The 15,844-nt window shown below is 53.2% G+C and overlaps 1 protein-coding gene across 1 annotated transcript; it reads right to left on the reverse strand.

The window, feature by feature from the left end:
* Nucleotides 1-13,591: 13,591 nt before the first annotated feature.
* On the reverse strand, nt 13,592-15,168 carry C6H11orf21 (chromosome 6 C11orf21 homolog). Its single transcript, XM_039470359.2, is given in 5 exon segments — nt 13,592-13,685; nt 13,687-13,770; nt 13,772-13,854; nt 14,901-14,994; nt 15,065-15,168. Coding segments are annotated over 5 exon segments (459 nt in total).
* Nucleotides 15,169-15,844: the final 676 nt, after the last annotated feature.

A 15,844-nucleotide genomic window follows, 5' to 3' on the forward strand; every position in this document is an offset into this window, starting at 1 on the left:
ACCATTCGACTTTACAACCACAATCACTAGCCACAACTGCTCCGCGTCTGGCAGTGCAAATGTTGACCACCTGGGCGTACAACAGCGCGGACCAGCTTCCAGCAGCACTACCATCTCCATATGCACCATTTCAACTGTTATCCCAGACTCGATACAGCAATTTGTGTTTTGTGTCTTGCCTATTTTTCATCAAACCCCTCCCAAGATGTCTACCAAGAGGAAATTGTCTTTGTCTACGCCTCAGCCTGCCAAGAAGGAAAGAAGGGCCATCGATCTCGACATGAAAACGAAGGATTGAACGGATGACGCACGATGTGTTTCATCCGTATCGTGAAATTTATGAAGAAAAAAAGAAACATACAATTCAGACAAAGCTCACCATGTTTATGAAAAAAACCAACTCCGGTAACCCCAACTGCTGCCTCAGATGACGACATCAACGATCCGCAACCAAGCACCAGCAGCCAATAAAATGTTTCGTACATGTTTATATATTTTGATATGTTTTGCAATTGGGAAAATGTTTCCTATGGTATTTTTTACACCTGTATTTTGTATTTTTGTATGCACCTGTATTTTGTAGTGTTGTATGTTTTGCAAATATTAAACCAGTTGTACTGGTAATGCAGTGTTTTACTTAAACCTGATGAATGTAAAAATAAGAAACAAAATGGTGTAGAGATGATACAAATGGCATAGAATGAACAAAGAAAATTATGATATATAACAATAATGAAAGAAAATTATGATAAAATATGACTTAAAGATTCTTATAACATCATTTCATAGTACTGTACATATAGCCTACTCAACTTACGACCAAATCGTGTTATGACGGGTCTGTCGGAACCAATCGTGGTCGTTAAGTTGAGCACTCGCTGTATATATCATATGTTCAGAGACAGAATCTCACTGTGTTGCCCAGGCTGGATTGCAGTGGTATGATTATAGCTCTCTGTGGCCTCAGACTCCTGGCCTCAAGCTATCCTCCTGCCTGGGCCTCCCAAAGCACCATCATTACAGGCATGAGAGCCACTGCACCCAGCCTAGATGGACAGTTGTAAGCATGGAATATGTGTATACAGGAGTCTGCCTCCAAACTCTCTACCCTCTGTCTTTGGTCTAACTTTGCTCTTGTGCCAATCCCATGGGATTTTCATATCGGGCTTCATCATATGTCTTAATATCAGACAGAGCAAATTCCTCTCTTTTTGTTCTTTTCAAAGTTGACACATAACAGACACATGCCAGACATCACTGTGGAAACGCTATACTCAGCTGAGGATCTTGGTGGATTTATTCAGAGTACACAGGCAGACACTTCATATGGGGATGGCTTAATATTACAAAGATGTCACACCTCCCTACATGACTGTAAGAAACCAGTGCAACCCCAACCCGCCTCTTAGCTGGGGGGTGGTGAATGCTCCGTAACCTTCCTCTGACACCAAGATTGAAGTGTAGAAGTCCGTGAGTAGATTAGTCAGGTCTGAGCCTTTGCAAAATGAGTGTTTCTGTGGCAAATATTCCTACTATTCTCTGAGGTTTGGCATGCCTAAGAGTATTCTGATCTCACCGATGCGTTTAAACAATAATCACGCCCATAAAATCCTGTATACAAAGCTGTCTCCCACGCCTTTGAAATTTTACTCCTTTCTCACATCCAGTATCACTCTTGAGACGAATGATGGGGTTCTTTCTTGCTCTTTCAGGCAATTCTGCTGATTTTCTATGAGAAGATTCAGGATTTGATATTTTAAAATTTCACCGTAATGCACGTGGGTTATTTCTTATCCGTCCTCCTTGGCCTGTTGAGAGCCCTTGTGTCTGTTTCTTTAATTCTGGGATATTTATTTGCATTATTGCTTTAAATACCTCCCCTCTCTTTTCCTCTGCCTTCTGGGACGCCTCCTAGCCAATCCACTCATTTCTCCTTTTCTCCCCACATGTCTCAGCTTCCCTTTTATGTTTTTATCTCATTATTGCTCCTGAACCTTCCAGAACAATTCGGCCACTTGATATTTCATCTCACTCATTTCTTAGCAGCACCCATGGTATTACTTGCCTCATTCACTGGTGAACTGGTATATTCTTCACACCAAGTATTTTCCCCTGGCTCCTTTTATATGCCTTCTCATCCCGTTTCATACTGTACCAGCGCCGTCCCTTACATTTTTGAGGGTTTTTTTTTTCAAGGCTGGAGTGCAGTGGCACAATCACGGCTCAGTCAGCCTCAACCTCCTGGACTCAAGCAATCCTCCCGTCTCAGCCTCCCAAGTAGCTGGGACAACAGGCACAAACCACCAGGACCAGCCAATGTTTGTACATTTTGAAGAGGTGGAATCTTGCCTTGTTACCCAGGCCGGTCTTGAACTCCTTGGCTCAAGTGATGCACTCACCTCAGCCTCCCAAAATGCTGGGACTACAGGCATGACTCAACGCACTGGCCATGTTTTTGAGTTTCCACCAGGACTGCTCCAGCCTCACAGTCCATATTTCCAGCAGTTTTTCTTTGTATGCAATACAGTTATCAGACTGCTGCCTCTCCATTCTCGCATGTGTGCCCACGAGTTCAGGCTCCTTCTGAAGTGACAGTGACCCCGCCTGGCAGTGCGTCAGGGGAGGACCCAGAGCCTGGCCCTGGCTGGGCCATCCCAGGCCATGGAAGCTGCCTCTTCCCTTCCCTTCCCCTTTCCTTTAGTACTTAAAACATATTTATCCCTCCCCTCCCCTCCCAACTAATACATATAGAAGGAAGGATGGGATTAGAAAAGTGTCATTTGACAACCACCATAGTAATTATTTAGGCACAAATCCTCAATTGGTGTTAAAACCAGTGAGTAAAAGTCTAAGAAGCAACAGGAAGTTACGTAGCATCAAGTTCCTCCCCACAAAATAGAAATTACAGAGCACAGGACATGAAATGATATCGAAACAAAAAGCTAACAGACGAAAGAGAGGTGGGGTCACCTAGAGCATGGGGTCCCAAGACCCATAGAATTTTGTTGATTCCTCTTACCGTTGCTGCTAGCCAGGCACCTTGTGTGAAATTTGCCATTAACTCCCTGGAAAAAATTCGTTTCAGGAGGAGGCTACTGCCCGTGTGGCCACCTTCAGCCCTGAGACCAGAGCAGATGGGTAAAGGAGCTACTGCCTGGAGCCGGCGGGCAGACCTGCCCCTGTTTCCATCCGTCCCCCTTCCCCTACGTGAGGTTTCACTCTGCCCTGCTGTTCGCCCCACTGTCCAGGCCGTTGCTTCTGATTGCACAGTGAGGGGGCCAGCGATGACTCCCTCAAGGCAACTCGGGAAAAGACAAGCCCGCCTCCACCTGCTGCTCTTGTCACTAGCTGTCTTCCCCAGGCTGCAGATCCCAACACCACACACATGCGTGCACACACACACACATGCACACACACGCACGCACACACACGTACACACACACGCATGCATGCACAGACATGAGAGCACACCACTCACACACACACGTGTACCCACACATGCACACACTGGCAAACACACATGGGTATGCACACACATGCACATTACATACAACATATACAGACATGCATATGCACACCAGCTCAACCACAGCCTGCAGTATCCTTAATGATTTACCACATTGTTGATTTTTCTACAAGGCTGTTTGTTTCTCCTCTAGATTCTGAAGCTTCTCCAGCACTGATTTTGGGGACAGAAGCCTGGGCAAGGTGCACATTCCTGCAGCCAGTGCCAGTTTTAAGATGGTCACACTGCCTACTGTGTGAACAGATTGGATGGGGTGGGGGTGGGACCTATGAGTCCAGTGAGGGGGCTATTGTGGGCAGAGGAGCAACAGGCACCAGCAGCCTGCATGGGCTCCAGGACAGAGGTGCACACCTGAAGGCCAATCTGGACACTGGGCTCAGTGAAAGAAGCCGGTCACCAAAGGACAAATCCTGTGTGATTCCACGGGTAGAAGGTCCCTAGAGTGGTCGAATCCCTAGAGACAGAACGCGAATGTGGGTGCCAGGGCCACGGGGAGAGGATGGGGAGTGAGTGTTTAATGGCGACAGAGTTTCAGTTTGGGAAGACGAGAGAGTTCTGGGATGAAGGGTGACAGCTGCAGGACAGCATGAATGTGCTTGATGCCACTGAACCGTGTTGAACATGGTTAAGATGGTCAGTTTTGTGTTATGTCAGTTGTACTGCACTGTTTCTAAAGAGAAGCATCCTGGAGAAAGCGTCAGTACTGCTCGTGGGAGTGGGGTGGGGGGTCAGCCCCAGTGGCTGCTGGGCTCTTGTCTGAGATGAGAAGGGAGGCTGGCCCTGGGGGTGGTGGTTGGGGTGCAGGAACCCAGGGTTCCTGGGTGGATCTGTGGAGTCTGGGGTACCTGGGAATTATCCCCATAGAAATGGAAGGCCACCATTGAAATTCCAGTGCAGGGCTTGAAATAAAAAGTTAACAAATGAAAGTGAGGTGGAGTGAGCCCTAGAGCACAGAGCGGCAGGACCCATAGAATTTTGCTGAGGCGCTCACGGGCAGGGCTGGGCTGGAGGGTCCCCTGCAGTCTGTGGCAGCTCAGCCCCTGGGCACTGACAGACCATACAGGAAGCGGGAGAGAAAAAAGAAAAGGCCGGAGGAGCCCGTTTCCTCCACTGGGGGAGTGGGCAGAGTTGGGGAGAGGCTGAGAGGGAGCAGCATAGTCAGCAACCGGAAACTCGAGGAAGACGTGAGGACCCCCTCGCGTTCCCGCCTGGAGGGCTGGAAGGCGGACAGAGCGGGCCTGCTAGACCCAGAAGCATGGAACTCACTGGTGACTCCTGAGAGTCAGAGGACTCTCAGGAATGACATGGAATCCAGGATGCCACTTCGTCCACCCTGGCAACAGGGCAGGCAGCCGGCTGGGGCCCAGACTCCCAGGAGGATGCAGATGCTGCTGCCGCCTGGGCACAGCCGAGCAGCAAGGGCCCTGGTGCCTTGAGCAAACTTCCAGGCTTATAAAGAGGGTGTCCACCACATCCCTCACCACCCAGAGCTGGCAAAGGCCACGTATGTCTCACCCTACCCTAGCCAGGCAGCTCCGCGCGTCCTGGAAGACACACATCCCACTCAGCTAGGGTGACACCATGCCAATCCCGCCCACGGGCTTCCACCTGCACCTCCTGTTTCTGACACAGCTTTATTGAAGTATAATTCACATGCTATAAAATGCACTCTTTTAACTATACATTCAGGGGCTTTTGGGGTATTCACAGAGACTTGCCTCCCTCACCACTGTCTGACCTTAGAATACCCACAGCACCCCCAAACAACTCCCTACTCACTCACAGTCGCCCCCCCCTCGCCCCAGCCTCTGGCAAACACTGACCCACTGCCCATCTCCAGGAGCTGCACATTCTGCACATTTCATACACGTGGAGTCCTTCGATTCCCCACCCACAATTTTTAATCCTACTTAACTTCCAAATAAAGACAAAGTCAATTCCTCTTCCACCTAACAAGATGCGGCCAAGCCTGAACAAGAGAAAAACGTGCTCCCCTCTCCCCCAGAGAAGAGGGCCCTGACCCTGATCCAGCTCTGGGTGGTGATCCTTCTCCTTCCAGCTGAATCCCATTTCCCCTTGGATATCCTAATTTTATTTATTTATTTATTTATTTTTTGAGACAGAATCTGTCTCTGTTGCCCGGGCTAGAGTGCAGTGGCGTGATCTCGGCTCATTGCAACCTCCACCTCCTGGGTTCAAGCGATTCTCCTGCCTCAGCCTCCCATGTAGCTGGGACTACAGGCACGTCCCACCATGCCTGGCTAATGTTTGTATTTTTAGTAGAGACTGGGTGTCACCATGTTGGCCAGGCTGGTGTCGAACTCCTGACCTCAGGTGATCCACCTTCCTCGACCTCTGAAAGTGCTAGGATTACAGGCATGAGCCACCTCTCCTGGCCTGATATCCTAAAATTTACACTGAGATATTTAAGATAATTAAATGTCAACTACTGTCAAATGTACGCTTCCCACAGGAGTACCATATGAAGTGGTAGGGAATGGAAGAGAAGAAACAGTGCTTAACGTGGTCCTACGCAACTCACTCGGATCAAAATAAGAAAGAAATCCCTACAACTATTGTCGTAGGCTGTGCAGCGGGAACTAGCGTTTCTGCCACCGTCCCCCGCATAGCCTTTGCCTCTACAAGCACTCAGCTGTCGTGGCTCTTCGCCTGGTGGGATGGCCTGAGCCTTCATTCCTGGAGAGCCTGGGCTATGAGTGGCTCTGCTTGGATCGGGGGCGATGGTTTTCCATGATTCTAATCACAGGCCATGCGCTGCAGGGGACCCTCCGCATTCCAGACGTGCTCCTCCTCACCTTCCTGTGCAAGCACGGCCAGCCAGCTCCGCCTGATAAGATCAGCTCCCTGGCCCGGGCCGTAACTGCCTTCTTTACCTGTTGATTCTCCAGAGGGAGGATCCAGAATGGCCTGTGCAATCTCACCTTCCAGGCTAGCGGAGCCACGGTGGTGCCTCTGCAGGAAACCCTCCTCCCTCGAGCACTCAGACTTCGACACCAGGAGTACCTAGAGTTGTGGGGACAGGGAGCGAACATGTCACCAGTAGAGTTTTAAGAGGGTGAAAGAGAAACCGTTGCCACTTCTCCTTCTTGACTCCCAGAACTGTGAGGTCTGGGCTTCAGGAGAAGCCACTCCAGAGCCTGGACCACCTCCTGGAAGACACGGCCGGGTCCGCAAAGCACCCCACTTGGCGGGTGTCACATGAGTCTCCCGAAGGCCATTCCTGTTCACCAGCTACTTTGGGGGGAGGGGGATCACAGAAGACCTCCAGGGTCACGAGCATGTGGCCTTTGCCCCACTCCACTAACTGTGGTGAGTTCCTTAAGCAGAAGGGTGAGAATGCGGAATGAGGCACTCCAGAGTCCACGGGTGGTTTTGGCAAAAGTGCTGTGGGCAAGGAGAGCTGGTCCAGTCCCCTACAGAGCAAGCCTCTATCTGGAGGAAAGTGCGGTGTCCCTGCAGGACAAGCCTCTGTCCCAATGAAAGCGCGGTGGCGCCTGTTCCATGCCGGCAGCTGTCTCATCATCCACTCCACCTGGAAGCTGGCAGGTGCCCCACGGTATTGAGGCCAATGCCTGTCTCTGTCTCTGCTTTTGCAGGCGGGCACTTAGTGGATGGGTCTTGGTGAGTCGAGTCCGTGGGCCAAGCCCACGTGCGACCTCCGTCCCTGCTGCCACAGTCTCTGTCTTCATCAGCCTGCTTGCAATGATGGCGTGGCTGGGGAGGGAGCCTGACTATGGCCCAAGAAAGGGCCCTCTTGTCTACCTGGTCGTGGAGCTTCTCCTCGGCTGAGGTGTTTGCTTTTTGTCAGATGTCAAGTGGGCTCCAGGGATCTTCACACTCTGCCCTTCAGAGAGCTCTCACCACACACCACTCCCCACACCTCCTGCTACCATTTTCCCAAATGTGTTCCTTCCAAGTCCCTGACCATCTATCTGGCCAAGCTAGGAGCAAAACTGATCACGAGTCGGTGGAACCGGTAGCTCTGACCTTTCCTTCCAGGCAAAAGGAAAGCAGCCAGGGGCCCTGCTGGGAGTTCTGCCTGCTGGGAGCACTTCCCTTCACCATCGGTGCTCAGCAGGGCTGAGCTCTGCGGCCATCCGTGTGTGTCCCGCAGGAGCGTCTGTAAGCTGGGACCGGACTTGTTCTTTCACAGTGATCAAGCTGCAGGGAGCTTCTCACAAAGCCACAGGTGCTGGTTGGGAGAATGACCACAGAATGGCAGGAGTCGGGACCATGGTTGCCGGAGCCACTTTTTCATGTAACTTGCTCGCAACTTCAGGGCCTGCCTGAGCCCGGGGTTGTATATGACGCTTCCACTTGACAGCACACAGAACACAGCTGTGCACGCCCAACTCCATGTTTGCTGGGTCCAGCAACATCCCACTCGTGAGGTACAGTTCTGGCCACATGGTGACTTGGTGGCCTGCAGTTATGTGTCCAGTCTCTATGGAGGCCTGGACGCAATCCACAGAGCTGTCCACAGAGGATAGCAGAGCTTGACTCCAAAATTCTAAGGGCCCTGGGCTGGGCTTCACCTACAGGAGCCTGCCACGGCCCCCACACAGCATCCTTATCTCCCACAGACACCTCCAATGCTGTGGCATCTGCTGGTCACGTGGCTCCAGTGGCTTAGCAGCTTTCATTTCCACTTGCTGCAGAGTCTTCTTTTGCTCTGGGACTCACAGAAAGCAGACAGCATTTTAGGCCATTCCTACATGGGTCAACATATCACAACTGAGTTGCCTCCAAGATCCAAAGACACCCATGAGGCACTGCACTTCCTCTTAGGTAGAAGGAAGGATCAGAAGTAGATCATAGCATGCCCCAGACCACTGGACCCCCAGCAGTTTCATCTAAGGGTCAGGCCCCCGCCCTGATTTTTGTGGGATTCATTCCCCACCTCCCAGCACACACCATGTTATCAAGTTGTCCTTGAGTCAATGACAGTTCTGCTCACCACATTTGCTCACAAGTTCTGCACCAAGATCAGTTGCCATCATCAGTGTGATGGGCCAGCCAATGGCTATGGAAGGGAAAGCTGGTCAAGGTCGCTGTGGGCTGGATTATGACATAGAGTTAATATACTCTATCCCAGAACAGGGCAGTGCACATGTATTGCTGCCCTTGCCAGCTGAAAGCAACCAGCTTTTGGTGGCCTTTACTCAGAGGTATCAAGGAATCAAAAGCATTCACTGGATCATGGCTGATAAGCTGGACTTCATTAACATAAAGGGCTCTACTTTGCAAAAGACACTGTTAAAAGAATGAAAGGACAAGCCACAGACTGAGAGAAAATCTTTGCAAAACACATATCTAATAAAGGACTTGCCTCCAAAGTAGTCCAAGAACTCTGAAACTCAACAACAAAAAACAAACAACTGAATGTAAAAACAGGAAAAGTTATGAACAGATACCTCACTAAACAAGGTATACAGATGGCAAATAAGCTCATAACAAGAGGATTCATAGCACATGTTATTAGAGTATTGCAAATTAAAACAACAATGAGATGCCTATAAAAATGGCCAAAATCCAAAACACTGACATCACCAAATGGTGGCAAGAGCATGGAGCAACAGGAACTCTGTCACAGCTGGTGGGAATGCAACAGGAGATCGCCATTTCGGAAGACAGTTTGGTGGTTTCTTACAAAGCCAAACATGGTCTTACCATACAATCCAGCAATCCAGGAAGCACAGTGCCTCATGGGTGTCTTTGGATCTTGAAGGCAGCTCAGATGTGATATGCTGATCCATGTAGGGATGACCTAATTAATGGTGGTTTCTTACAAAGGCAAACATGGTCTTACCATACAACCCAGCCTTAGGTGTTTACCCAAATAAGCTAAAAGCATGCATCCACCCAAGAACCTTCACATTCATGTTTGTACAACTTTATTTATAATTGTCAAAACTTGGAAGCAACCAGGAAGTGCTTTAATAGGTGAATGGATAAACAAATTCTAGTGTATGCAAGCAATGGAATATTATTCAGTGATAAAGAGAATGAAAAGCTGTGGAGGAACCCTAAGTGTATGTCGCTGAGTGAAAGCAGCCAATCTGAAGAAGTCTCCCTGCCTTTTCGGATTGTATAACTTCCCACTATGTGACATTTTGGAAAGGCAGAACTTTGCAGACAGTGAAAAGATCAGTGGTATTCCCAGAGTTAGTGGGGAGGGAGGGAAGAATAAATGGAGCACAGACAGATTTTAGGGCAGTGAAATAATTCTGCATGACACTATAATAGTGGACACATGCCATTATGCATTTGCCCAAACCCATAGAATGTACAACACCAAGAGGGAACCCTCATGTAACCTGATCAATGACTGGATCAATATTGGGTCCTCGGTTGTAAAGATGTAAACACTAATTCAAGATATTGATGATAGGGGAAACTGTGTGTAGGGAGAGGTGCTTTATGAGAACTCTCAAATCTGCTCAATTTCTCTGTAAACCTCAAACCGCTCTAAAAAATAAAATATCTTTTAAAAATCAAAGCTTCCACCAGATCAGTGACTGTACACCAGGTGTCTGGAGATGCTTTGATTTCCCCCGGTGATCAGCAGTCACATCTGAAACAGCAGCTGCAGTTGGAGTTCTGGTTAAGTTTACCAGAATTCATTGTCCTTCTTTCTCCAGGTACCCCCTGTCTTCTGCACAAACCACTTAGACAAGTGGAATGGGGCTGTGGTGGGGGTCACCACCTGGCATCTTCCAAGTCCTCAGTGGCAGCACTGACCTCTGTGGTCCCTCCAGGGCTGCCGATTGCTTTTGACTCATGATTTTTCCACCCCAATGGCTTCCACTTGGCCTTTCCCACCATAGTAGCCCCCACCCCCCCAGGTCAGGGGACAAATGTGGGGACTCTGTTGGCCACCACGTGGTTTACTGACCTGTCACAGGCTGGGGAAGTGACCTCTGTACCCCCCAAGAGTTGGACCTGAGCTAGAATTCTGTGGGCAACCTGGCCTCCATGCCCCTCCTCTGACTATTAGATCTAAGGGATGTTTGTGTCCCCAGGAGTGGGTGGCAGGTTCAAGCCAGTGTCCAGTTATCCCTCTGCGTCTGATGATCCCCCTTTCCAAACTAGCCACCCCAGCAAATGGCTGTAGGTCCCTGGGGGGAGATTGGGGGAAACAGGAACAATGTAAATTTGCAGGAGTATGGCAGGGTCCTTCCCCAAAGGACCCAGTCCTCCTTGACTCAGGCAATGGACGAGGGAGGCCACCCATTGCTCCAGTTCCTGTGGCACCATGAGCCACCAACCAAGGCCACAGGGCTCCATGGGCCAGCCCATTCTGATCGTTGCCAGTGTCAGATGTGACCTCAGCCACAGGCCCAGGGCCTCCTGGCCAACCCCGCTGGGCTGTGCCCTGCCCTCCTTCAAGGTTACGAGCCCCCAACTGGGACACCCCGATCAGCTCACTTTTCTTTTGTCTGCCCTGCTCCTGATGGTGGTGTTTGACAGTATCAGAACTCTCCTGAAACCACCCTAAGCAGAGGCCACCCCAGCGGATGCAGGGGTGCAGCCCACATGGGAGGGACGCCCCCACTGCACATTTCCTCCCATCCTGGGGTCCTTGGCCACTCCCCAAAACGGGGCGGACACTGCTGGCAACTGGTGACCCAAAGAGCATGGACTGTAGGGATGACCCTGAGTAGGCCACACAGCCACCCTGAGAGCCATCGCCAGGACACAGGGGGTCCTGCAGCCAGGGTGTCAGTGTGGGGACAGCCCAGCACACCCCAAGCCGCCCCCTGAGGCTTCTCATGTGAGTACCACCGGCGGGCTGTGGGCTCCTGCCTGGGCCCCGGCCTCGAGCCCCATCCCACTTCTCACCTGCATGGGCCCCAGCATTGCCCAAACTCACCACCTTCACTCCCAAGTTCACAGCGGTGTCTCATCCAGACAGGTGAACACTCAGGGATTGGGAGGCTGGTGACGTCTGGCACAGGGGGAGGGGGGCACCACCCACCTCTCTTCTTTGTCTCACTGCCTTGAAACCCCCCACATCTATCACCTCTACCCCCGAGGCTCCCCAGTTTTCCCCATGCCAGCCTCAGCTCAACTGGGCCAGCCCTGCTGGGGTTCCCAGGGCCTCTGCCCTCTCCGCTGTAATCCACCGTCTCTAAACATACTCCACACTGGGGCGGTGTGTGACTCACTGCTTCCCAGAGCCAGCCCAGAGCTGTGCAGTAGACGTGAGGTGAATGAATGAATGAATGAACAAATGGATGGGTGAGTGCGGGGAGCTGTCTCAGTTAGCTCTGGCTGCCGTTAGGAAGCACCCCGGGCTGGGCATGTCAACAGCAGGGGCTGATTTCCTGCAGTTCTGGAAACTGGGAGTCCAATATCAAGGTGCCACTGGTTCCAGTCTTGGTGAGGGCACTTTTCCTGGCTTGCAGATGGCCGCCTTCTCTGTGTGTCTTCATAGAGCCTTCCCTTAGTGCACGTAAGGACAGAGAGAGAGAGAGAGAGAGAGAGAGAGAGAGAGAGAGAGAGAGAGAGAGAGAGAGAGAGAGAGAGAGAGAAAGGGGGGGTAGAGAGAGAGAGAGAGGAGAAGAGGGAGCTCCCAAATGTCTCTTTGTATAAGGGCGCTAATCGTATGGGACCAGGGACCTTCATGTCCTCATCTGTCCCTAATACCTCCCAGATACCCACTTCCTAATGCCATATAATTGGGGAGCAGGGCTTCAGCCTATGAATTCTGCAGGAACATGATTCTGTCCATGCGAACGCTGACACTGAGCCCGCCTCCTAAAGCCTTCTCTTCCCTAGTCCTCACTCTGCTTAAAGATCCTCTGCAGCTTCACACCCCTCCCAAGGGGCCTTGCACCTGTCCCAGCGAGAGGGCAGCCTGGCAACGGGCCTGGGCCTTGACCCTTGAGCCTTGGGGTCTGGCCTGAATGGGGACGGGTGTCCACTTCTAGGTTCCTGAGAGAGGCAACATCGAAGCTTTAAAAGTGCCAGGAGCTCACCACAGCCGCTTGTCAGAAACTATTCTCTTCATCAAGGGCTAAGTGAAGCACGCTGGCCACCAGGAATGGGGCTGGAAGCTTCTGCCCTGCAGGCTGTCTCGTCTGCACAGGGAGTGTGGGGACCGTTCGGCGGAGGAGCCAGTGTGGGCTTTTCTGCCAGCAGGACTTTCCCCGGTCCCCAGCCCTGCCCAGCCCCAGGGGGTCACTCTGAAGACATCCGGCTTTTACTCCGGGCATCTCCTGCCCCTGCCCCACTCCACCCCCATGGAGTGCTGAGTCTCAGCCCGGGCTGGGGTGGCCCAGGTGGGACAGCAGGCTTGGTGGTGCCCGGCCCCACATGCTAGTGGGTGGCTCAGCGTGGATGTGGATGGAGATGCCTCGCCTACAGTCTGTCCCTGGCATCTGTGACGCAGGTGTTGGGTCCCTTAGACTCCCCTGGGAGGCAGCCATGTCTATGCAGGGGCAGCCATCCCTGGGTCGCCTCTGTCTCTACTGAGGGCAGGGCCTAGGCTCCCAGGATGGGGGCAGGGAAAAGCAGGGTGCCCATCACTGTCCCCTGGGGTTGGGCAGCGGGGGCAACAGTCCACGGCACTGACAGGGCGGGCCCAGGCAACCGTGCCCCAGAACCTCCCTGGCTGGGAGCAGAGCAGCACCCAGACCCCCCTGTTTGAGTATGGGCTTGGCTCTCAGGGGACAGGCCAGGGGGCGTCCAGGGAAAGGGGGCTGCCTGGGCAGTGGGGGTTCAGAAGTCCCTTTGGGCCCACCCAGCTGACCCAGGCCTAGGGCGGTCAGGAAGGGGAGCTGCCCTTCTCCCTGGGCTCAGGAGAGGCCTCAAAGGCAGCTCCCTCGATGCACCTGTGCTGTGGGGACAATTTCAGAATCAGGGGAAAGGACAGAGGAGCCGAATTCAGGTGCTCGTGTGGCCCCCACAGGTCTCTTCAGGCTCCAGGACCCACTCCCTGTGACACAGGTGGGAAGCTCTTGAGCGCCTCCCTGATGGGAGGCGCAGTGTTCACAGACAGCTCAGGGGGCCCCCAGGCTCCAAGCCACAGAGCCTGGCTGCTCACAGGTCCCTGTCTCGGGACAGCAGAGGCTGCCACCTCCTGGCCTTAGGACACAGTTTCCCAGGGAGGGAACTGCTTCTAAGTACAAGTCCTACCCAGCCAGATAGCCAGGGGCAACTGTGCAGGTAAACTGAGGCAGTAGCCGCAGGCGAGCCAGTGAAGAGCTGGGCGATCCAGTTTCATGAGTGGTGGCAGGTGGAACGAGGGCCCCATGGGTGGAGGACTGGGCGGCTGCGCGTGGCATTGCGGAGCCAGGGGCCTTCTGGTGGGTAAGGATGTTGTGGAGCAAGCGGGGACACCTGGGAACCAGGAGTTCACAGGAAGGAGAGAGGAAAAAGGAAGTCTGGAAGGTAAACGCTGTCATGCACACCTGCACACACATCACACGCATCCACTCCTGCACACATCACACGCATCCACTCCTACACACACATCCACTCCTGCACACACATCACACGCATCCACTCCTACACACACATCCACTCCTGCACACACATCACACGCATCCACTCCTACACACACATCCACTCCTGCACACACATCACATGCATCCACTCCTACACACACATCCACTCCTGCACACACATCACACGCATCCACTCCTACACACACATCCACTCCTGCACACACATCACACGCATCCACTCCTACACACACATCCACTCCTGCACACACATCACACGCATCCACTCCTACACACACATCCACTCCTGCACACACATCCATTCCTGCACACACATCCACTCCTGCACACACATCACACGCATCCACTCCTACACACACATCCACTCCTGCACACACATCACATGCATCCACTCCTACACACACATCCACTCCTGCACACACATCACACGCATCCACTCCTACACACACATCCACTCCTGCACACACATCACACGCATCCACTCCTACACACACATCCACTCCTGCACATGCATCCACCCCCGATCTCTTCCATGGAAATAAAGAGAGGGACCCCTAGGAGGGCTTGCAGTGCGGCCCGGCCCTTAGGACAGGCTCCTTGGTGGGGTAGGGGTGGGGGCAGCTGTCCTCCTGGGTCAGCCCCTTGGGGCTGAACCAGCTGCTCTAGGGGCCTTCAGTCTCTGAGCGGCAGCACCACCTCTAGAGCAGGTGGCTAGGGGTGTGTGAGGGCCGGCAGCAGCCTGCACAGTGGCTTCCCCTCAACAAGCCACGTATTCTTGCAGAGGGGGTGTCAGGGTGGGTGGGTGTGGTCAGCAAAGGGCATGAGGGTTTCACCAGCTCCCTGCCCCCACTGGTGGGGCATAGGGAAGGGGCCTGTGGTCAGACCTGGTCTCTGGAGGGCCAACCTGGGGATTCTGTCCACCAGATGGGAGGTTTGATGCCACTTTGAGATGACAAGTGAGGCCAGCTGGGCACAGTGCTGGTGTGAGAAGGTGGCCACCAGGGCGGGTCAAGAACCCAGGCCCACCCTGCTCCCAAATTCTTCGGACCTGGCGAAGAGGCACCCCAGGAGGGCGTGGTGCTCCGGGCCCGCCTCACAGGCTCCAGGGCAGCCAAGGACGAAGAAGGACAATTCCAGGGATGCGCTGGACATAGCCAAGAGCCGGCCACTTGCACAGCCCAGGGGCCTCCTGACTCTGGACCTGGTACTTTCACTCTTGCTGCCACCCCTGGATTCATACCTGCACCCCAGCCTGAGCCACACCGAGACCTCCAGCTACAGTGATGCTCTGGGTGCCAGGCATCTGGGGTCCACACAAGCCCCTCAGACTCAGGACAGGAATTCCTGGGGACCAGAGCGACCAAGGGTGCTGTCTGGGGGTGCTGGGTGGAGCGGGAGGGAGGAGGAGGCCTGAGCAGTTACTCCAGCAGCTCCTGACAGGTGGCAGCCCACCCATCCTCCCACAGCCCCTTGGGTGGCCACATCTGCAGGTCTGGCTCCCCCACCTCCGCATGAGGTCCTGACCAAAGGTAGGAGAAGCAATTTCAGCACCGGCGGGAGGGGACGGCAGAGGTGGGGAGGGCTAGCAGAGCCACCTGTCATCACCACCTTGGAGCACCCAGAGTGGTCCCTGCACGGGGATTCACCTGGAGCACTTTCACCCTCTCCAGGCCCACCCTCGCCCAGAGGCCACGAAAACCCTGCCTGTACTGGGGCGTGCAATGAGGCCCCCACCCCCGTGTAATTACATGGTTTTGTGTGATTACAAATTCGAGGTTGTCAAAGCCTCCCCCTGGAGGCCACGCGTGGCTGGGAGAGAGGACGCAGC

The sequence above is a fragment of the Saimiri boliviensis genome, chromosome 6, assembly GCF_048565385.1.
Source record: "Saimiri boliviensis isolate mSaiBol1 chromosome 6, mSaiBol1.pri, whole genome shotgun sequence".
Taxonomy (NCBI): domain Eukaryota; kingdom Metazoa; phylum Chordata; class Mammalia; order Primates; family Cebidae; genus Saimiri; species Saimiri boliviensis.